Source organism: Syzygium oleosum, unplaced genomic scaffold, assembly GCF_021117445.2.
Source record: "Syzygium oleosum isolate NSW1041296 unplaced genomic scaffold, Sole_v2.1 Sole_v2.04, whole genome shotgun sequence".
NCBI classification, from domain to species: Eukaryota; Viridiplantae; Streptophyta; class Magnoliopsida; order Myrtales; family Myrtaceae; genus Syzygium; species Syzygium oleosum.
The window spans coordinates 5,712,037-5,733,657 of record NW_026607488.1 but is presented as its reverse complement, the minus strand read 5'-3'; the positions used below and the strand labels follow the sequence as shown (position 1 = coordinate 5,733,657).

The window sequence follows — 21,621 nt, the reverse complement described above, 5'->3', positions numbered from 1 at the left end:
TCTATTTTCGGCACTAATTTACCGAGTACCGCCTAAAGTCGCTCGATTCCTATGCTCGAGAGACTGCATCTAACCCTCACCGGGTTAATGTTCTTCGACCACGAATTTTTCTCTACAAAATTTCGTGAATGACCCCCGTCTGTAAAGACGGATTATTGTGGCCGAATTACAAAATAAAAATCGAGGCGTAATTGACATTTAAGTTTTCGCACTTTCTAAATTTGGATTTGACCCATTTGTATCTCGCAAATTATTAATCCGTAATTTAAATTCAATTAAATCTCTGAACCATACATTCTTTTGAAAGATGCTCCGTTTCTTTTTTTTTTTTTTCCGGGCAGTTTCTCTTCCAGCGCGACTCGTGCGCTCTTCTCTTCTCAACAAGGAAATACAGAGCGACGCTGATTTGACCGACCTTATCTTCTTAATTACCATACCCATTTAAACTGGACGGAGACGGGATTATTCCACAAACCCGTCGTCTTTTTTAGCTCCCGAGTGGAAAATCTTAAATTTTTTTCCTAGGTTAATAGGATTCATGTCCTAATTAGAGCATCTCATGCCTAAATCTTCATATATATATGCCCCCCTGGCCGGTCTCACTTTCCCTTGTCCCCCCTTTTGTTCTGATCTGTTTTTCCTCCAAACTTTTATTTGCATTAAGCCTTAAAAATTTTGAGGTTCTGCTTCTATTCGCCTACAGACAGATTCCTCTCTCTTCTTCTTCTTCTTCTTCCCTCTTCTCCTTCTCCTTCTCTCTCTTTCTCTCTCTCTCTCTCTGTGTTCTCTGCTTCTGTGTTCGCTCGCGAAACCTACTCCTCCTCTCGTTCATGGCGTAGAGCGCCGAAGGCACAGAGAAGAAGCTCGAGGCGGAGCTTCTGCGTCTTCCAGATTGGGGAGCCGAGAGCTTTTCCCCTCGAACCGCTCGGTCGGGAGTCTTGGAAATCGACCAACATGTCCCAGACCAACTGGGAAGCTGATAAAATGTGAGTTCTTTCGATGCTCCGAGGTCGTCTTGGTCGTTTTGATGAAGTGGGGTTTCGCCATTTTGCTCGATTTCGCTCGTTTATGGAGTGTGCTGCTGTCCTTGCTGGGGTTGCTTCTGTTTGCCCTGCTCAAGATTTGTGCTTTTTCTGTTTATTCGCTGCTCGCGCGATTTCTTCTCGTGTTTGCATTATCTTTGGGCGATTTCGGGGGGGGGTCGTGTATTGTCAAGCAAAAATTTTTTTTTTCCGGTTGGTGTTTGCTGATTACTCTCCCATTTAGGTCGATTCAATCTGCTAGACGATTGTTTTTTCTAATACCTTGTCTTCTGTTTCCAAGATAATCGTTGTAATTTGTTCCTAGTGTGTGCTTCATTTAGGTTTGTAGTTTTAACTTGCCGAAAAAACTATGCTTTGATTACAGGTTGGATGTTTACATCCATGATTATTTAGTGAAGCGAGACTTGAAAGCCACTGCTCAGGCTTTTCTAGCTGAAGGGAAAGTGTCCTCTGATCCTGTTGGTGAGAATCTCCTTTGGCTAAGAAAGAACTGTGGATTATCTCTTTTAAGCTTTGGATTCATTTTAAAGTACTGTAAATTCCAAAATTTCCTTTTTTTATTCGGTCTTTTTTTCCCCCTGTACTTAAGTTTGCTGCATATTTGCAGCAATTGATGCCCCCGGAGGCTTTCTTTTTGAGTGGTGGTCGGTTTTCTGGGATATTTTCATAGCTCGGACCAATGAAAAGCACTCAGAGGTTGCAGCATCTTATATTGAGGTTGGTTTTAAAGAAATTTTTGGTACTTTGGCTTGAATTGAGGATCTTTCATAGGGCCGTAGATGGTGAAGGTGAAAATGAAATAACACTTTGCTGAAGTTCTCTGTTTCATGGCTATCCTAATGAGAGTTGCAGTTTTATCATCCCCACACCCCTGTTTTTCATTAGAACATCTGTCCTGTTTTGGCAGAAGCTGCAATGTTTAACCATCTTATAAGTCACATTTTTATTGCACATGATGTCTGCCACAGTATTGTTGCATATATGCTATCAAGTGCTTGATCCCATTGCCCTGTTAAATAGCTTCGTCATGCTAGAGGTTTGAAGATGGCCTTGTTTGTTTGTGGCAAAACTGATATTTAGTGTTTGTCTGGTTGAGATGAATATCCTCCTTGGTTGGACACTTGACTTAGGTTGTGTTTGTTAAACTCGATAAGTGCCGAAAATTGTGATTTTCAGCACTTTATGGCATTCCAAGGGCTTGATAATGTCCAAATAACCGGCACTTTATATAAAAAGTTCAGTTAACATTAAAATAACTTAACCTTTAAAGTACAGGGATGCCTACTTGATTTCTGTATTGAACATTGAACTGAGTGGGTGCTTCGTGTTGGCATATATACACTTCATCCTTTGCATTGGCATTGAAAGAACATAATAAGAATGATATCATTCAACCTCATACCCGTTAAATGTAGCAGATAACTGTTTTGCCTGAGAATTAATATGTATTAGAATAATAAGAGCTAGCAAAAGCACTCCCCTGAAATCTTATAATACCATCTTTTGTCCGGAATTCTTTTCTAGTTTTCCGTGTTACCCTGTGGCTGGACTTTATTTCAATTGCATAATCTCCTTCCACCAACCCAAGCTATTTGCTGTGTAATTAAATTCTTATATCCTTTTTTGGTCATGACTTGGTGGTCTTCAACTTGTGTGTGCATGAGAGAGAGAGAGAGAGAGAGAGAGAGAGAGAGAGAGAGAGAGAGAGAGAGAGAGAGAGAGAGAGAGCTGTTTCTTCGTTGCCCTGTGGAATGTCAATATCTCATGGATAGTACTGGGAAAATTGTGATGTATACAATAGAGTGAACTTTTTTCCTCATAGGAATTAAAGCGAAACCTTTTCTTTTGGTTAACTCAAATCTCTGTAAACATCTGAAAGGTGTTGCTGGTCTTTTTTCTATGCAGTGTTTTATAGCATAACAGAAATTCTGAGGTGTTGAGGTTCCAAAGCAATGTTACTCGTAACATTTAAATTGACAGTAAGGGTAGAATGGTAAAAGTCGTAAAATTGTATTTTTTTCATCCTATGATTGGAAACGATACGAGTGGATTCTGTATTTGAACTTAACATGTTTTCAAATAGATTTCGTTTTGGAGTTTTAACACTAAAAAATTAAAAGTCAGTCCATGGCTTCGCAGTTTTATCGAACACAAACTTAGATTTTAAGGATCTCTTCGGTCTTTTCTGACTCAAAGCGTAAAACAACATATTCTGGTGTCTGAACGGGAACTTAGTGATTTATCGGGGGTTAGCCTGCTTGATGGAAGGAATTTTCTGTGCGATTTGATCCAAGACAATATCTTATTTTGCTAGCTTGAGACATCTCCTGTCATTGTTAGTTCAATATAAATATGCTTGCGTATTTACATACCTTTCTGAATGATCCATTTTTTTGCTTCTGTCTAGTTTATAGAATAAAGGTTTAGTGTAATCAAGCTAGCATATTTTGATATGCAGACGCAGTTGATCAAAGCGAGGGAGCAGCAGCAGCAGCAGCAGCAGCAGCCGTCCCAGCAGCCACAGCATCAGCAACAGCAGCAGCTACAAATGCAGCAACTCTTTTTGCAGAGACATGCGCAGCAGCAGCAGCAGCAGCAGCATCAGCAGCAGCAGCAGCAACAGCAGCAGCAACAGCAGCAGCAGCAGCAGCAGCAGCAGCAACAGCAGCAGCAGCAGCAGCAGCAGCAACAGCAGCGAAGAGATGGAGCGCATCTTCTAAATGGAAACTCCAACGGGCTTGCAGGAAATGATCCCCTAATGCGACAGAGTCCTGGAGCTAATGCCCTGGCCACAAAAATGTATGAGGAAAGATTAAAATTGCCACATCAGAGGGAAGGTTTGGATGAAACAGCTATTAAGGTTGGACCCTTTCTGAGTTGGTATGGGAAAGCTTGGTAGTCTTGGTAGATTGAAAGAGTCGGTATTCTTTTCTGTTTTGCAGCAGCGTTTTGGTGAGAATGTGGGCCAGCTTTTGGATGCCAATCATGCATCAATTCTGAAATCAGCTGCTGCCACTGGCCAGCCTTCGGGGTGAATCTCTTGTGATACCTAGGCTTTGTCATCATTATCCGTTATCTTATGATTTTCCACATGAGAACATGAGATTAAGTGAAAATTTTTGCTCTCACACTTTCAATGAGTTTCTACTTAGTGCCGGGGGGAGAGGTTCTTCATACTACCAGTGCAATCTTTTGGCTCAAAGAACTGATTACTAGTCAATTTGGTGCACTGAGGGAAACATATGCATGATGTACTCTTTACCAACCATGTTACAATGATGTCATTAATGTGCAGTGTAAAACTTGATGTAATGATGTTACATACTAAACTCTGACGGAGCCTGTTCGATACAAATTTTTCATGTTTTTCGGATTGATAATCTTGACTAGATATACACAGCTTGCACTCACTTATTGATGAGAAAAAATGTCAAATTGTTGCTGGAAGGATCATTTTTTTGGTCTCTGATGGTGGCATTTTTGGTCTTAGGCAAGTGTTGCATGGTACTGCTGGTGGGATGTCTCCACAAGTTCAAGCTCGTAACCAACAGCTGCCTGGATCCACACCGGTATGCGAAATTTCTTGAAAGATGCCAAACCTTTGATTTGGATATGTATATGCATTATCTGCAATGTTCTTATCAATGACTGGGATCAGGACATAAAAAGCGAGATCAATTCTGTGTTGAACCCCAGAGGCCCTGGTCCAGAAGGATCTTTGATAGGAATTCCTGGTATGTTGTTAGCGTCTATTTGTATGAAAGTGACAATTATTGATGTAAATTATGTGCTTATTTGCTGTGTGTAATTTCTTGCTTTCTTTTCTGAAGTCTGCATGATGTCGAATTAAAAAACTAAAAGCAATCAAGATAAGCTGAATAATGAATTTACTGCTAACCACCGCTGATTTATCTTTATTGGCCAACTGTTACTAACAATGACATTTCAACTAACCTCAATGGTCGTGATGCATCAGGGTCAAATCAGGGTGGTAATAATTTGACTTTGAAAGGCTGGCCCCTTACTGTAAGTTTCTCTCTCTCACTCTCTCTCTCTCCCCTTTTGTTGATTTTAACAAATAACATCAGTATTTTTGGCTATAGTTGTGATATATGAAGGCACACATTTTAAAAGTCCTGTTCTTGGGCATCTTTGATCCTTAGGGACTAGATCAGCTTCGCACACTTCAGCAGCAAAAGTCCTTTATACAAGCCCCACAGCCGTTTCATCAACTACAGATGCTACCACAACACCAGCAGCAGCAGCTTATGCTTGCTCAGCAAAATTTGACCTCACCATCTGCCAGTGAAGACAGCAGAAGACTCCGGATGCTTTTGAACAGTCGGAATATAATGGGCAAGGATGGACTTCAAAATTCCATTGGAGATGTGGTCCCGAACGTTGGATCACCTTTACAAGCTGGTGTACCTCGAGGGGAGACAGATATGCTGATGAAGGTGCTTCTTATGCCTATTGTTTTTTCCCCCTGAATCTGTTTTGCTGTATTAGTTCTTTGAGAGTTTTCCCAATGTCGTTTTGATGAAAGTTTGATAGTCATTTTGACTGGTAAATGTTACAATGGATGTAGTTAAGGTTGGCTCATTATCAACAGCAACAGCAGCAGCAGCAGCTCCAACAGAACAGTAATCCTCAGCTGCAGCAGCAGCACCACACTATTGCGAATCAGCAATCTCAGAGTTCGAACCACAATCTTCATCAACAAGAGAAAATGGGTGGTGCTGGCAGCGCTAACGTGGATGGTACCATGTCGAATTCCTTTCGAGGAAATGATCAGGTCTGTCCAAATGGCAATTACCTTTTCTAGTACTTGAATATTTACTCCACTTAATTAGTATGCCCTTTGGTTGTGATTGTTCTTGGTACTTCTTGAATGTGTGCAATTCTGACTGGCCCTGCAAAATCTTTTGGTCTCAACTCTCAATTAGTGCCAGAAGAAGGACGTTGCTTTAGTCTCAAACTTGCATGATCTCTATTCTCCTCACCAGTGTTCAGTGTTCACTTGAGAACTGTTTAGCTGCCAACTTGACATGTGCCTTTCCTATGATTTTTTTCCCTGATATGTAAGATATTGTCGCAAGTTCTAGAGCTTTGTCAATAAATTACAGAGGTGAAAGATATCTGCTATGGGAGTCAGAGGTTAAGGCCATCTTTTAATTTTCATGTTATATTTTCTGGGAGGAGTTGGAAGCTTTTCCTATGGGCATCCAATAATTTCATTGACATCGTTCTAAAACTCTTTAAGAAGAGGCTCTTCTTAGCAGAATCACCTGAAGACTGCTGGATAGATTTACTGTTTACTTCTATAATATTTATGTAGCTGGATTCCTAACGTCTTCCTTGATGTATTTAAGGTTTCAAAAAACCAATCTGGGAGGAAACGAAAGCAGCCAGTGTCATCTTCAGGTCCTGCCAATAGCTCTGGAACTGCAAATACTGCAGGTCCCTCCCCTAGCTCTGCACCTTCTACACCATCAACTCACACTCCTGGTGATGTGATGTCTATGCCTCCATTGGCACATAGTGGTAGTTCGTCCAAGCCATTAATGATGTTTGGCGCTGAGGGCACTGGAAGTCTTCCATCGCCATCAAATCAATTGGTCAGTCAGATTTAGACTCTGTTGTTGGCTGGCAATAATCATCTAGCACGAATTCAGTTATATTGTTAAGTATTGATCTGGATCTTCAATTACAGGCAGATATGGATCGATTTGTAGAGGACGGATCTCTTGATGATAATGTTGAGTCTTTTTTATCTCATGATGAGACAGATCCTCGAGATACTGTTGGTCGCTGCATGGATGTCAGCAAAGGTACCTGAGAACTCTTCATTAATGAAAAATTTTGGTGACATGCCAATCTTTAATTGTAGTTTTTGAACTAGAATGATCTGACATGTTCTATTCTATGTACTTTAGATTTTCTAGGGAAACATGGTCATCAAAATTGCTATATTTGTTCACATTGTTGTTTTCTGCTCCAAATTTAGATCTGTTGTGCATAGCGGTGAAAGAAATCTGTCAGCCTCCTGTTTCTTGGAGGCTTCACTGATCTATTGATTCCTATAGATGTTGTTGGGATTTATTTTGTCCTTCAGTCTGAAACACTATTACCAATTCACGCACTCTAGTGCGTCCTCCTGAGCCTTTTTCCCTTTTAAAAAATATTTAAGATTTTGTGCACCATGAGCTCAGAGTTTAACTGGTAGAAACAGAAGAGAACCATACAGAAAAACTACTTTTTCAGAAGGACTTATCTTTGACTGACAAACAGAGAAACATAAGTAGTATAAGCAGAAAAGGACCAAACTCAATAAACTAATTTACAACGAAGGAAATGCCTTTCACGACAAGCTTTTCACTAATGAACTTTCAAGATAATTTGTAATTTCTCTCCATCACTTCTATCTATATGGAAAGAAGGAAATGAATGTCACCAGTTGTCACATGATGATAACTAGCATGCCTCTGAAATCAAGTATAACTTTCCTCAAGGTAAATTTTTATTAACCATAAAATCCTGATGAATATTTTTAGTTAATTAATGGAAGAACTTTGCCTTTAGATGTTCTTCCTTGTTATTAATTTAGACTATCATTCTCAGGTCCTTCTAATTGAGGTTTGATTCAGAATCATTTCCCTAGTTGGCTGAATGATGAAGTGTCTTTCACAATTTCACTCATAGTGTTCAAATTGGGTGCTACAGAATTCTCATTTACTGAAGTGAGTACTATTCGAGCAAGCACCAGCAAGGTTGTCTGTTGCCACTTCTCATCAGATGGAAAACTGCTTGCTACTGGTGGACATGATAAGAAAGTAAGTTATGGGCAGTTATATGTAGACATGATGATATGCTGTCTTCTGCCATAGTCTGATGTGGGATGGTTCAATTTCTGGATTATGCAGGCTGTGCTGTGGTATGTAGATACTTTAAAGACAAAAACAACTCTGGAAGAACATTCTTCTTTGATCACAGATGTTCGATTTAGTCCAACCATGCCACGCCTGGCAACATCTTCTTTTGACAAAACTGTCAGAGTCTGGGATGCTGACAATGTTGGTGAACATAATATCTCGTTGACACTGGTGTTTTTTAGATTTTTCAATTCCTTTTGTCTTTGAAGCTTCTTGCAACAGCCTTCTGATATACTGAACTCCACGAGGTGTCTGTCTGTCTGACTATAAAGTACTGATGAAATTTCAAAACTTTTTGCACTATGATATAAGTGCGTTTCATGCAAGTTTGTTGTTTCTGGCATGAACAATCTAATGAAACCTATTTTTTTTTTTATTTACCCTGGAAAGTTACGTAGAACATGATCTCCACTTGTAGCTCCAAGCTAGCAGATGTATTAGCATGAGTTAATTGACAGGACTTTGAATGTATAGTTAGTGTATGATGGGGAAGGGTGAAGAAGTAGTTAATCTGTCCCTTAGAGCTGGCCACTGAAGATTTTGGTCTTTTACCGGAATGGAACAGGAATTTTAATTAAAGCTGGTCACCTGTTATTATTCAGATACTAGGATATCCCTGTATTTGGCTTGTAGCCACTTGCAATATCAATAAGAAATGATTTTGTGGTCGATTTTTGGCTTGTAGCCCTAAGAGTTGCCATTGTTTTAAAATCTGAACATTGAAATTTTGGGAAAACACACACACATATTGAGTTGATATTATGAATTTATCGCCTAAGTGTCCATGTGAATGGTTATGCAATCTGACTGTTGTTTAAAACCTAGAGAGTTGCCTCAATATATCAAGTTCTCTGAATTTCCACACTTGTTTACATGAGATGATTGTCTCCTCTTATTACTCTCGAAGCTGGAATTCCAGAGCCTGCTGTTATTGATAAATTCTGCCATGGGTACTCTCTTGTGATATAATCAAGTGAAGATTTGGCTACTTCCTTCATAGATCATTTTGAGAGCATTCTCTTCTGAGCTCAATGAATTGCTGTTTTTCAAGTGCAGACTTCTATGGCATTTGTTGTGTGGCTTTTATATGAGATAGGGTCTGTAACTATTAGGATTGTATTCATCCTTCTTGGCTTATTTGCATTCTTTTGGAAGCTCAATGTCGGGGTTCCTTGATTTTACCCTGATAATGATCAATTATTAAGAGTTTCCGGTGTTGGTAGTTGTTGGTCAATGTAGAGGGCAAATTGACATGTGACCTTGCTTAGATTTATTCGACTGTGTCTGTGTTGTCCCTTTGTGGTAGGATGTATTTAGCTTCACTTTTGTTGGCTTTATGTTTAATGTCTTTGTGCATATAGTCTCATCAATGGATCATTTTTTCATTCAGTCTGGTTATTCTCTTCGGACTTTTATGGGGCATTCTGCTACTGTTATGTCTCTGGACTTCCACCCAAATAAAGATGATCTTTTCTGCTCTTGCGATGGGGATGGTGAGATAAGATACTGGAGCATTAATAATGGCAGCTGTTCGAGGGTATTCAGGGTACAAATCAATATGAATCATCGTACTAATCATGTTGTTCCTTGTGGGTTTTAGTGAGATGGTGCATCAAGTGGTTCTCTAAAAACGTTTAACTTATGTTGGTTGTGAATCAGGGTGGCACAGCCCAGTTGAGATTCCAACCACGTCTTGGAAAGTATCTTGCTGCAGCTACAGACAATTTCGTATCTATATTTGATGTAGAGACACAAGCAGGCAGGCAAACCTTGCAGGTTGAATTTTAGTAACTTTTTCCTTTTTATTCATTCTAGTCAAATAGGGATTGTTACTGGCAGAAAAAAGGGAATATTGTTGCTGAGTGAATGATTGTCTAGTAGCTATAATTTAATGATGTTGCGGTTCCTCTTGGATCTGCAACTACCTTTTCCAAATTTTATGCCATTGTATTGAAAGCCTGCCACTGATGGCTGTAGTTCATGCTCTGTTATTGTTTTGAAATTTTAAATGACTGTTTTATTTCTCTGAGCATTAGAATAGAAGCTATTATTTCATCTCTGCCAAAATTTTACAGTGGCGATGGTAGATATTTCAGTTTATATGCTAGGGTCTATTGGTGACCCTATTGGCTTGCTGAATATGTGTGAGTCGACTTGCCTTAAATAAGTAAGTATTTTCCCAGGTCTAGGTTAGAGGTTCGATCCGGATGAGAAATAACAGTAGGTAAAAAGTTTGTCGTCTTTTTATCTGCAGTATCTAAGTATATGACGTTCAAGTATGTGTCACCATTTACGTATGCTATTTTAACGAGACAATTAGTTTCTAGGTGTATGCCATCTTTCAGAGAATTAGGTTTTGCACATATCTTATCCTTATTGAAATTGTTAGTCATTCATTTACAGGCCTTTTCATTCAAGTTGCCCTTTCTAGTCTTTAGATAGTCACAATTGTTACCTTTTTCTCTTTGTTTCCGGCTTCTCGTAATATGTTGATAGTTCCTGCATGAATCTGAATTTTGATGACAGGGGCATACTAAGTCAATCAATTCTGTGTGTTGGGATTCTACTGGCGAGTTACTTGCATCTGTTAGTGAAGACTCTGTGAGAGTTTGGGCAGTTGGGTCAGGTAGTGAATGGGACTGTGTACATGAATTGAGCTACAATGGAAACAAGGTCCACTCCTGCGTGTTCCACCCAACTTATCCTTCACTTTTGGTGATTGGCTGCTACCAGGTAAGTGACACGTTTGAAGTATTTATTTTAGCATTTTCGTGTGCATTATAGCTCCGTGCATGGGAGAAGTAAGATATAAGTCCATGGTTAGATGTTCCCAGATCTTGTGAATTCTTAGGATTATATAAGAAATTTCTAGCTAGCTTCTTGGGATGCTAATCAGGCTCAGGAGTTTTTAATATATTAAGTGATTGTCTAGTACAAATCAGGCATCTTTCTCACTATCCTTCGAAATAGTGAAGGCCGGTTAATTGGTAATTTCAGAATCATGGCTTCTGAAGCTGGCTCTACAAGAGCCCTGGAACAGCAAAAGCTACGTGCCTTAAACGAGTCACGAGAATAGACTTTAGACTTCTATTGCCCCATAAGATCTTGGTTTAATTGTGCTTTGGTCTAAGCTAATTGAAAATTCTGTGCAGACCCTGGAGCTTTGGAATATGGCCGAGAATAAGACAATGTCTTTGCCAGCTCATGATGGACTAATTGCTGCATTGGCAGTGTCAAATGTGACAGGCATGGTTGCTTCAGCTAGTCACGACAAGACAGTGAAGCTGTGGAAGTGATACTTTGGTATCTCCAGGTATTTGTCCTACGCACTCGGATTGGAAGACTGAATTTGCCGTTCCCATTATAGTGCATGTATTTTGTCCCTGTATCAGTTGCCTCAGTACGCCCAGTTGGTGTCGTCTCACTGATACTGATTTAGAGCTTATCATGAGCGATGGGATTTAACTTTTGTGACATTTGTTGCTGTTGTACATCGGGTGATGACTTCTTTTGTCAAGTTGAAGCTTTCTGCGAATGCTTCAGTGCCCTTAGATAAGGAAATGTTCTTGGATAGGCTACATCGATAATTGCCGTCTTTTCTCCTTTGGTATTCATGCCATGTCTTTTTTCTTTGAACTTCGATGTCATATACTTTTTTAGTTGGATTGGAATTCTCATTGTCGGTTTCATTCTCAGCGACTTAATGGGCCAAAAGAAACAGATTTCGATGAATTCTCACGTTTCTAGGTGTTGAGAGTTTGAGATGGAATGTAATATGTTTTGGTGAGATCCGTAGGAAACAAGTGGATCTACCAACTCTAAGAATGGGTGAAGGGAAGGAAAAAGGTTATGGGGACTACTAAAAATGTATTCCCCTGCTGTAGTCTTATTCAGATATTACCTTTCTTGTATCGATGAATAACTGCACCTGGATAATATGAAATCTGTGCTTAAGAGATAGTTACTCTCTCTGGTGATTCCATCTGTTGGGTGATTAAATGGTGGCTTTCATATGAGAGTTATAGCCTTTGAAACGAATCAAGATTTACTGTGCGAAAAATATGATGGACTTGTTGAAGTCGTCATTTCTTCGTGTGAATGCTGCATCGGTGAACAATTTGAGCGGCCAACTTTTTTCTTGTAATAACCGTGTGAATGCATATGTAGAAATCAAGGCATTCTACTAAATCACTATTGTAACATGTTTAGTATGATGCAACTAATGCACGGTCGGCATGCCTTGCATTCAAAGATATATAATGGTACCGTATATTGTATTGCTGTCGAGCGAAAAAGCTAGAAGCAGCTGTAAAAGTAACTTGCTTTCAGCGATGTGATGTTCGTCTGATATGCTTGGCTTATGGTGATGATAAATTCTCCAGTTAGTTTTATGCCCTCCACTTTGTAGGTTGGTTTGGCGGCAGAACGCAGAAACAACATAGGGACTAACATGCGAACCTGGGCTTTCTCTCTCTCTCTCTCTCTCTCTCTCTCTCTCTCTCCCTCTCTCTGCCGGCACGCTCTTGTCTGCCTTTGGTTTGGTCGGAACTGTTTATTTTTGGTGGCTTGTCTGAGAAGGCTCCGAACCAGAACAATGAAAATGGAAGGTCTGGGGTGGCAGGATATAGAAAAATTTCAATCCTGGATAATCTTGGTACCGGTCAGGCGAGAGATTATGACTCGCCCGCCCTTGCATCGCCTTCAGTCATATCATTTTATGCTAAAGATACTTTGCCGCATTACGGATCTCATCTTAGTTCCGTTCTCCCTCCCGCCCGGTGAAGTGCATAATTCCGTTAACCTGCCGTGCCACCCGAGGGTTCTCCTGTCTTTGCTTAGTGTTCGTACCAAGCAGGTTTTATGCATGTGGTGGGGCTAAATACAGAGTCCCATCATACATAATGAGCCGCGACTGGCGATTGACCGTAGAAATTCCTACATCATAAGAGAGTTCTGGTCCGATAATGTCAAGTTGATCTGCTGCATTCCTCTCTTGTGAAAGAGCATATGTATGAGATGGGCAAGAAAAGGTTCAAGTTCTTTCAAATAAATTTAATTAAGAGTACACGAAATACAACAGATGACAAGTTTTATCTATCTAAATGTTAGAAACAAGATTTGGATTAATATTTGTACTAGTATTTATAGATAAATTAGTATCGTTCTTAGGTATTGTAATGAAAATACTTAGATAATCCGATACAATTTGAAATGAGGCTCCACTTTTATTATTTTAGAGATCATAAGTTAAAATATGCTTAACTAGAAGTGTGATGATATTATAGAGACCGAAAATGTAAAAAAGTAACAAAAAGAGCATCTTGTTTTTTGTTGATTTAGGAAGTGAATTAAAATGAAAAGAAAGTCTAAAATATAGGCAATAGTGTAATTTTGAAAATTTGTGAATAGCACCAAAGAATTGATTTGATTTTATTATGGAAAGTTGATGACTGGATTCAACAAATTGAGAGTTTGAGGACTAGATTGCACATTTGGCAATAATATAAGGATTAGATTGCACATTTCACAACAGTTTAGGGATTTGTGGCTACTTTCTTCATTGTTTGATCGAACATAAGGATTACATAGGATATTTAGGAATTATGTAAGGGTCACATCGAATGAATTAAAAGCCTAAGGATGATATTACACATTGAGGTAAAATTTATTAGTATCATTTTCCTTTCGTTGTAGTTTATGCTTAGGTTCTTGTTCCTTGTGTGTTTGCATGCTTTGCCGGATAGTTCAAAACGAACTCTCCTGTGGATGTTTTGTTTGACTAAATGTCAATGTTATCTCGAGACGGATCAATTTCCTTTACCAGCGATTTCAATGATCAAGACTTAGACACTCTTTATCACATGGAGTTAATTTGCTTCCTGCTGCTAGAGGAGAAGATCAGAGTGTAAGAATGATGAGAAACAATTGAATGTAACATAAACTTACGGTATTCGTTCAAGCTTGATGATTTCTCATGTGGTGATGATCTCCCTCTCAAATGAAGAAACACAAATCAATTAAACATGCTAAAGTGTACATCTCTCCATGTTAATGAACTGCTATACTAGTTTCTCTCCTTCTCTTCATGTTAATAATTTTGGAAAGGACAATTTCCAATATTAGGTAAGGGCAAGTGATGATTTTGCATATTCTTAAGAACGGAATGAAGACTTATGTTGAATGGGCTTATTCCATTGTCCCTGCAATTTCTGGCGGTGAATTAAAGTTGTCAATCTCACTTATAAGGAATAAACAATGTGATAATTTTTGGTATCTGTAAGGATCATTTATAAATTCAAGTTGGTAATGGATATAGAATCAATCTCGATTGAGCTTCAATAGAGTATGAACCATTTGATTTTTTTTTTATCTTAACTCACGTTTATCAACGAAGTTTGTAGAGATTTAATTTGGTCGATTAATCTTCTAGAATAAATATTATAAAAAAAACAAGGAATCCTTTTTTACTTTAAAGCTTAAAAGTTTTTTAACTGAAAAAATAAAAATTATTTGGGCAGAGTTGTTATATAAATCGAGAAAATTAGTAAGAAAAGAAAAGTACTATTTCCCAATTTTAGCCCTGTTTTTTAGGCTCGCAAGACTCTCTAAATAATAAAGGGAAGATCTAACGGCAAAAAGATGGCTACAACTCTGGAGATGGCCGGGCCACCGTCCGATTCCTCAAGCGAGGCCCATCATCGATCTTCTCGAATCGATCGATCTTGGCCGGGCACGAGGTCCACATCCATCGGACTCCGTCTCGCTCATTGCCGAACTATCCCGGTGCATTCGCGCCCTTGATCCCGAACTCAGCCTCCCCCTCACCAATTTTGGCTTTAAGTTATTTTGTCATTCTTAATTTTACTTAATATCAGTGTCTATCTTGCATAAGATCAAGAAAAGATGTGCGTGATAAGGGCGAGCAACATATCCGATTCAACTCGGGAGCTAGACCGAACTGGCATGAAACCACCGGTTCAAGGATTGAACCAGCCTAGGACCGGTTGAATTACCGATTCCAAGGTTGGAACCGCCGGTTCTACTATGGAACCGATTCAACCGGTTCGGTTTCTAGATGGAATCAATTCTAAATCAGTTTTGAAGTATCTTTTAGAAGAAAAATGTACTAGGAGCGCATTAAGAATTGAATCGATAACCACTTGATCAACAAATGCTTTTTGTGGGAATCGGCGGTTCAATCTGATTGGAACGGACACGCACGCATCTGTCTGAAAATCTCTGAAGTGCGGCAAGCGCATCTTTGTCATCGTGTGCTAATGCGTGAGAACATAAAGATGAGCTGATAACAGTGACGGTGGAGAAATTTTCCCATCGCAGAACAAGAGGCTCTTTTTTTTGTCTCATCCTCACATGGCGTGAAGAAAGATCCAAGCCCCAACATGATACCAAGCCGTCAATGATGTTTGGCGCTGATGGTACTGGTGGAAGTCTTCCATCGCCTTCGTATAAGTCGGTCAGCCAGATTTAGACTTTTGCCTTTTGATTGGCGATGGTCTTCTAGAATGAATTCGGTTGTTGTGTTGCTCCGTATTGATCTGGACCTTCGCTTGCAGGCAGAAATGGATCGACTTGTATCTCGTGATGAGACAGATCGTCGACATACTGTTGGTCGCTGCATGGATGTCAGCGAAGGTGCCTGAGAACTCTCCCCGTTGATGAGGAATTTTGGTGACATGCCCATCTTAGTAACTGTTGTTTTCTGCTCCAAATTTGCATCTGTTGTGTGTATGGCAGTGAAAGAAATCTGTTAGCCTCCTATTTCTTGGAGGCTTCAATGAGCTCAGAGTTTAGCTGGTAGTAACAGAAGAGAACCATGCAGAACCAACTACGTAAGAGTTTCAGAAGGACTTACCTTTGACCGACAAACAGAGAAACATAAGTAGCATAAGCAGAAAAAAGGACCAAACTCAGTAAACTAATTTACAACGAAGAAAAAAGACTTTCACGACAAGCCTTTGACTAATGAACGGACAAGATAATTTGTAATCTCTCTCTATCGCTTTCTATCTGTCTGGAAAGAAGGAAAAGAACCCAATGTCACCAGTTGTCACATGATGATAACTAGCCCGCCTTTGAAGTCGAGTATAACTTTCCTCGAGGTGATTTGTCAGTAACCATAAAATCGTGACGAATATCTTTAGATAATTAATGGAAGAACTTTACCTTAAGATGTTCTTCTTTGTTGTTAATTTAGATGCCATTCTCAGGTCCTACTAATTGAGGTTTGATTCAGAATCATTTCCCTAGTAGGCTGAATGATGAAGTGTCTTCCGCAGTTTCACTCGTAGTGTTCAAATTTGGTGCTACAGAATTCTCATTTACTGAAGTGAGTACTATTCGAGCAAGCACCGGCAAGGTTGTCTGTTGCCACTTCTCATCAGACGGGAAACTGCTTGCTACTGGTGGACATGATAAGAAAGTAAGTACGGGCAGTTATATGTAGACATGATGATATGCTGTCTTCTGCCATAGTCTGATGTGGGATGGTTCAATTTCTGGATTATGCAGGCTGTACTGTGGCATGCAGATACTTTAAAGACAAAAACAACTCTGGAAGAACATTCTTCTTTGATCACAGATGTTCGATTTAGTCCAACCATGCCACGCCTGGCAACATCTTCTTTTGACAAGACTGTCAGAGTCTGGGATGCTGACAATGTTGGTGAACATAATATCTCATTGACACTGGTGTTTTTTTAGATTTTTCAATTCCTTTTGTCTTTGAAGCTTCTTGCAACAGCCTTCTGATATACTGAACTACACGAGGTGCCTGTCTGACTATATGTACTGATGACATTTCAAAACTTTTGCCACTATGATATAAGTGCTTCTGTTACAAGTTTGTTGTTTCTGGAATGAACAATCTGATGAAAGCTTTTTTTTCACATACCCTGGAAAGTTACTTAGAACATGATCTACACTTGTCGCTCCAAGCAAGCAGATGTATTAGCATGAGTTAATTGACAGGACTTTGAATGTATAGTTAGTGCATGATGGCAAAGGGTGAAGAAGTTGGTAGTCTGTCCCTTAGAGATGACCACAGAAGATTTTGGTTGTTTACAGGAATGGAGCAGGACTTTTAATTAAAGCTGGTCACCTTTTATTATTTAGATATTCACATATCCCCGTCTTTAGCTTGTTGCCACTTGCAACATCAATAAGAAATGACTCTGTGGTCGATTTTAGGCTTGTAGCCTAATTGGGGTTGCCATTGTTCTAAAATCTGAACATTAAAATTTTGGGAACATATATATATTGAGTTGATATTAGGAATTATTGCCTAAGTGTCCATGTGAATGGTTATGCAATCTGACTCTTGTTTAAAACCTAGAGAGTTGCTTTAATACATCAAATTCTCTATATTTCCACACTTTTTTGCATGAGATGATCATCTCCTCTTGTTACCCTTGAAGCTGGCATTCCAGAGCCTGCTGGTATTGATAAATTCTGCCATGGGTATCCTCTTGTGATAATGATCAAGTGAAGTTTTGGCTACTTCCTTCATAGATCATTTTGAGAGCATCCTGTCAGAGCTCAATGAATTGCCGTTTTCCCAGTGAAGACTTCTATTGCAGTTGTTGTGTGGCCTTTACATGAGATAGTGTCTGTAACTATTAGGATTGTATTTATCCTTCTTGGCTTTTATGCATTCTTTTGGAAGCTCAATGTCGAGGTTCCTTGATTTTACCCTGATAATGATCATGTTTTAAGAGTTTCCTGCGTTGGTAGTTGTTGGTCAATGTAGAGGGCAAACATACATGTGACCTTGCTTAGATTTAAATGACCGTCTTTTTTTTCCCCATTGTGGTAGGATGTATTTAGCTTCACTTTTGTTGGCTCTATGTTAAATGTCTTTGTGCATATGGTATATCAATGGATCATTTGTGCCTTTCAGCCTGGTTATCCTCTTCGGACTTTTATGGGGCATTCTTCTACTGTTATGTCTCTGGACTTCCACCCAGATAGAGATGATCTTATCTGCTCTTGCGATTGGGATGGTGAGATAAGATACTGGAGCTTTTATAATGGCAGTTGTTCGAGGGTATTCAGGGTACAAATCAATCTAAATTATCATACTAATCGTGTTGTCCCTTGCGGGTTTTAGTGAGATGGTGCATCAAGTACATCTCGGTTCTGTAAAATCGTATAACTTATGTTGCTCGTGAATCAGGGTGGCCTAGCCCACACGAGATTCCAACCGCATCTTGGAAGGTATCTTGCTGCAGCTGCAGATGATGCCGTAAATATATTTGATGTAGACACACAAGCGTGCAGGCAAACCTTGCAGGTTGAAGTTTTAGTAACTTTTTCCTTTTTATTCGGTCTAGTCAAATGGGGATTGTTAACGGTTGAATTTTACGCCATTGCATTGTATGCTTGCTACTGATGGCTGTAGTTCATGCTCTGTTATTGTATTGAAATTTTAAACGACAATATGTTTTCTTTCTCTGAGCATTAGAAGAAAAGCTATTATTTCGTCTCAGCCAAAATTTTATAGTGGTGAAGGGAGATATTTCATTTATTATGCTAGGGTCTTTTGGTGACCCTATTGGCTTGCTCAATATGTATGAGTCAACTGGCCTTAATAAAGTCATTTTCCCAGGTCTAGGTTTGAGGCTCGATCCAGATGAGAAATAATAGTAGGTGAAAAGTTTGTCATCTAAACTTGTCATCTTTTTATCTGCTGTTTTTAAGTATATGACGTTCAAGTATGTGTCACCATTTACGGATGCTATTTTAATGACACAATTAGTTTCTAGGTGTGTGTCAACTTTCAGAGAATTTTATGATTTGCATCTGTCTTATCCTTATTGAAATTGTTACTCTTTCAATTGCAGGGCCTTTTAATTTAAGTGGGTCTTTCTACTCTTTGAGATAGTCACAGTTGTTACTTTTTTTATTTTTGTTTCCTTCTTCTCGTAACATGTTGATAGTTCCTGCATGAATCTGAATTTTGGAAGCAGGGGCATAGTAAGTCAATCGATTCTGTGTGTTGGGATTCTACTGGCGAGTTACTTGCGTCTGTCAGTGAGAACTCTGTGAGAGTTTGGGCAGTTGGGTCGGGTAGTGAATGGGACTGTGTACGCGAATTGAGCTGCAATGGAAACAAGTTCCACTCCTGTGTGTTCCACCCAACTTATCCTTCAATTTTGGTGATTGGATGCTACCAAGTAAGTGACACGTTTGAAGTATTTATATTAGCATTTTCATGTGCATTATATCTCCGTATATAGGAGAAGTAAGATGTAAGTCCATGGTTTGATGTTCCCAAATCTTATGAATTCTTAGGATTATATAAGAAATTTCTACCGAGCTTCTTGGGATTCTAATTAGGCTTATGAGTTTCTAAAATGTCAAGTGATTGTGTTGTACAAATTAGGCATCTTTCTCACTATCCTTCGAAGTAGTGAAGGCCGGTTAATTGGCAATTTCAGAATCATGGCTTCTGAAGCTGGCTCTACAAGAGCCACGGAACAGCAAAAGCTATTTGCCTTAACTAAAGTACAAGTCACGTGAATAGACTCTTTAGACTTCTATTGCCCCATAAGATCTTGGTTTCACTGTGCTTTGGTTTAAGCTAATTGAAAATTCTCTGCAGACCCTGGAGCTTTGGAATATGGCCGAGAATAAGACAATGTCTTTGCCGGCTCATGATGGACTAATTGCTGCATTAGCAGTGTCAAATGTGACAGGCCTGGTTGCTTCAGCTAGTCACGACAAGACAGTGAAGCTGTGGAAGAGTTACTTTGGCATCTCCAGGTATTTGTCCTCTGCGCTCAGTTTGGAAGACTGAATTTGCTGTTCCCATCAAAGTTCTTGTATTTTGTCCTTGTATCAGTTACCTCAGTATGCCCAGTTGGTGTCGTCTCACTGATAAAAATATAAAGCTTCTCACGAGCGATGGGATTTAACTTTGTGACATTCGTTGTTGTTGTACATCGGGGGATGACTTCTTCTGTCAAGCTGAAGCTTTCTGCGAATGCTTCAGTGACCTGTAATGTTTGGCCTTCCGTAGAGAAGGAAATGTTCTTGGATAGGACTCTACATCGATAATTGCCGACTTCTCTCCTTTGGTATTCATGCCATGTCTTTCTTACTTGAACTTCGATGTCATATACTTTTTTGGTTGGATTGGAATTCTCATTGTCGGTTTCGTTCTCATCAACTGAAAGGGCCAAAAGAAACAGATTTCCAGGAACCCTCGCGTTTCTAGGTGTTTAAGAGCTTGAGATGGATTGAACTATGTTTCGGTTCCATCCCTCGGAAACAAGTGGATCTACCAACTCTAAGAATGGGTGAAGGGAAGGAAAAAGGTTAATGGGACTTCTAAGAAAGTATTCTCCTGCTGTAATCTTTTTTTTATTTTTTTGTCTATCCTATCTCTAATTCTTACCACTCTCTAAATTTTACTTTGCCTCTTATAGAGGACGGGAGTCAAACCCCGCACCTGTGATACTAGCGTCCCTGCCCCCCAAACCCTTTTACCATCAGGGCCGCATGCCTATTGGCCCCTGCTGTAGTCTTTATTGAGGTATTACCTTTCTTGTGTCGAGGAATAACTGCACACGGATAATACGAAATCTCAGCCTAAGAGATAGTTACTCTCTCTGGTGATTCCATCCATTGGGTGATTAAATGGAGTCTTTCATATAAGAGTTACTGTGTGAAAATTATAGTGGACATGTTGAAGTCGTCATTTCTTTGTGAATGATGCATTCGTGAATAATTTGGGGGGCAAACTCTTTTCTTGTAATAACTGTGTGTTTGCATATGTTGCAATCAAGGCGTTCTACTAAATCACTACTGTTACATGTTTTGTATGATGCGACGAAGGCACCGTCGGCACACCTCGTATTCAAAGATATAATAGTGGTACCATATATTGTATTGCTGTCGAGTGAGAAAGCTAGAAGCAGCTGTAAAAGCAACTTGTTTTCAGCGGAATCGAGGAGGGAATTGGATCTGCAAGTATGGGATGCTCGTCTGAAATGCTTGGCTCATGGTGATATCAAATTCTCCGGTCAGTTTTGTTTTATGCCCTCCACTTTGTAGGTTGGTTTGGCGGCAGAACACACAAACAACATCGGGACTAACATGCGAACCCAGGCTCTCTCTCCCTCTCTGCCGGCGCGCTCTCGCCTGCCTTTGTGACTTGTTTGAGAAGGCCCGCAACCAGAACAATGAAAATGGAAGGTCTGGGGTGGTAGGATATAGAGAACTTTCAATCCTGGATCAACTTGGTACTGGTCGGGCGAGAGATCATGACTCGCCCGCCCTTGCATCGCCTTCCATCATATCATTTTAAGCTAAAAATCCTTTGCCGCATCACGGATCTCATCGTAGTTCCGTTCTCCCTCCCGCCCGGTGAAGTGCATAATGCTGTTCACCCGCCGTGCCGCGCGAAGGTTCTCCTGTCTTTGCTCATTGATCCTACCAAGCAGGTTTTATGCATGTGGTGGGGCTAAATACAGAATCCCATCATACAAAACGAGCTACGGCTGGCGATTGACCGTAGAAATTCCTGCATCATGAGATAGTTCTGGTCCGATAATGTCAAGTTGATCTGTTGCATTCCTCTCTTGTGAAAGAGCATATGTATTGTGTTGGGCAATGAAGGGTTTGGG

At 39.7% G+C, this 21,621-nt stretch overlaps 2 protein-coding genes across 10 annotated transcripts; both read left to right on the top strand.

Moving 5' to 3' along the window:
* The first annotated feature begins 730 nt into the window (after positions 1–730).
* LOC115674262 (transcriptional corepressor LEUNIG) lies at positions 731–12,960 on the top strand. Of its 5 annotated transcripts, none has more exons than XM_056310587.1 (19): positions 731–986; positions 1,408–1,505; positions 1,651–1,760; positions 3,502–3,903; positions 3,986–4,074; positions 4,534–4,612; positions 4,702–4,777; positions 5,020–5,069; positions 5,207–5,500; positions 5,632–5,838; positions 6,416–6,661; positions 6,757–6,874; positions 7,767–7,876; positions 7,967–8,116; positions 9,366–9,521; positions 9,635–9,751; positions 10,502–10,708; positions 11,128–11,288; positions 12,384–12,960. In XM_056310587.1, the coding sequence occupies exons 1-18, from the start codon at positions 955–957 to the stop codon at positions 11,269–11,271; spliced, it is 2,685 nt and encodes an 894-aa protein (XP_056166562.1). In that variant the 5' UTR covers positions 731–954; the 3' UTR covers positions 11,272–11,288; positions 12,384–12,960. The 5 variants fall into 5 exon arrangements, with proteins under 5 accessions (XP_056166562.1, XP_056166564.1, XP_056166563.1 ...); XM_056310589.1 differs by lacking the exon at positions 12,384–12,960 and having other exon boundaries at positions 3,502–3,575; positions 3,621–3,903; positions 11,128–11,520; XM_056310590.1 differs by lacking the exon at positions 12,384–12,960 and having other exon boundaries at positions 732–986; positions 3,502–3,575; positions 3,684–3,903; positions 11,128–11,520.
* A 2,417-nt stretch (positions 12,961–15,377) lies between these two features.
* Positions 15,378–20,041, top strand: LOC115674263 (transcriptional corepressor LEUNIG-like). 5 transcript variants are annotated; one of them, XM_056310592.1, is made up of 8 exons: positions 15,378–15,449; positions 15,550–15,628; positions 16,306–16,415; positions 16,505–16,654; positions 17,892–18,047; positions 18,168–18,284; positions 18,961–19,167; positions 19,596–20,041. In XM_056310592.1, the coding sequence occupies exons 1-8, from the start codon at positions 15,393–15,395 to the stop codon at positions 19,788–19,790; spliced, it is 1,071 nt and encodes a 356-aa protein (XP_056166567.1). In that variant the 5' UTR covers positions 15,378–15,392; the 3' UTR covers positions 19,791–20,041. The 5 variants fall into 5 exon arrangements, with proteins under 5 accessions (XP_056166567.1, XP_056166566.1, XP_056166570.1 ...); XM_056310591.1 differs by having other exon boundaries at positions 16,273–16,415; XM_056310595.1 differs by having other exon boundaries at positions 15,394–15,411.
* Positions 20,042–21,621: the final 1,580 nt, after the last annotated feature.

Coding starts and splice junctions, on each gene's coding strand:
- LOC115674262 (XM_056310587.1), top strand. CDS start 955: ATGTCCCAGACCAACTGGGAAGCTGATAAAAT. Junction 3,904..3,985: donor TGGATGAAACAGCTATTAAG/GTTGGACCCTTT, acceptor TCTGTTTTGCAG/CAGCGTTTTGGTGAGAATGT. Junction 4,075..4,533: donor GCCACTGGCCAGCCTTCGGG/GTGAATCTCTTG, acceptor TTTTGGTCTTAG/GCAAGTGTTGCATGGTACTG.
- LOC115674263 (XM_056310591.1), top strand. CDS start 15,393: ATGATGTTTGGCGCTGATGGTACTGGTGGAAGTCTTCCATCGCCTTCG. Junction 16,416..16,504: donor CTGGTGGACATGATAAGAAA/GTAAGTACGGGC, acceptor TGGATTATGCAG/GCTGTACTGTGGCATGCAGA. Junction 18,285..18,960: donor CGTGCAGGCAAACCTTGCAG/GTTGAAGTTTTA, acceptor TTTTGGAAGCAG/GGGCATAGTAAGTCAATCGA.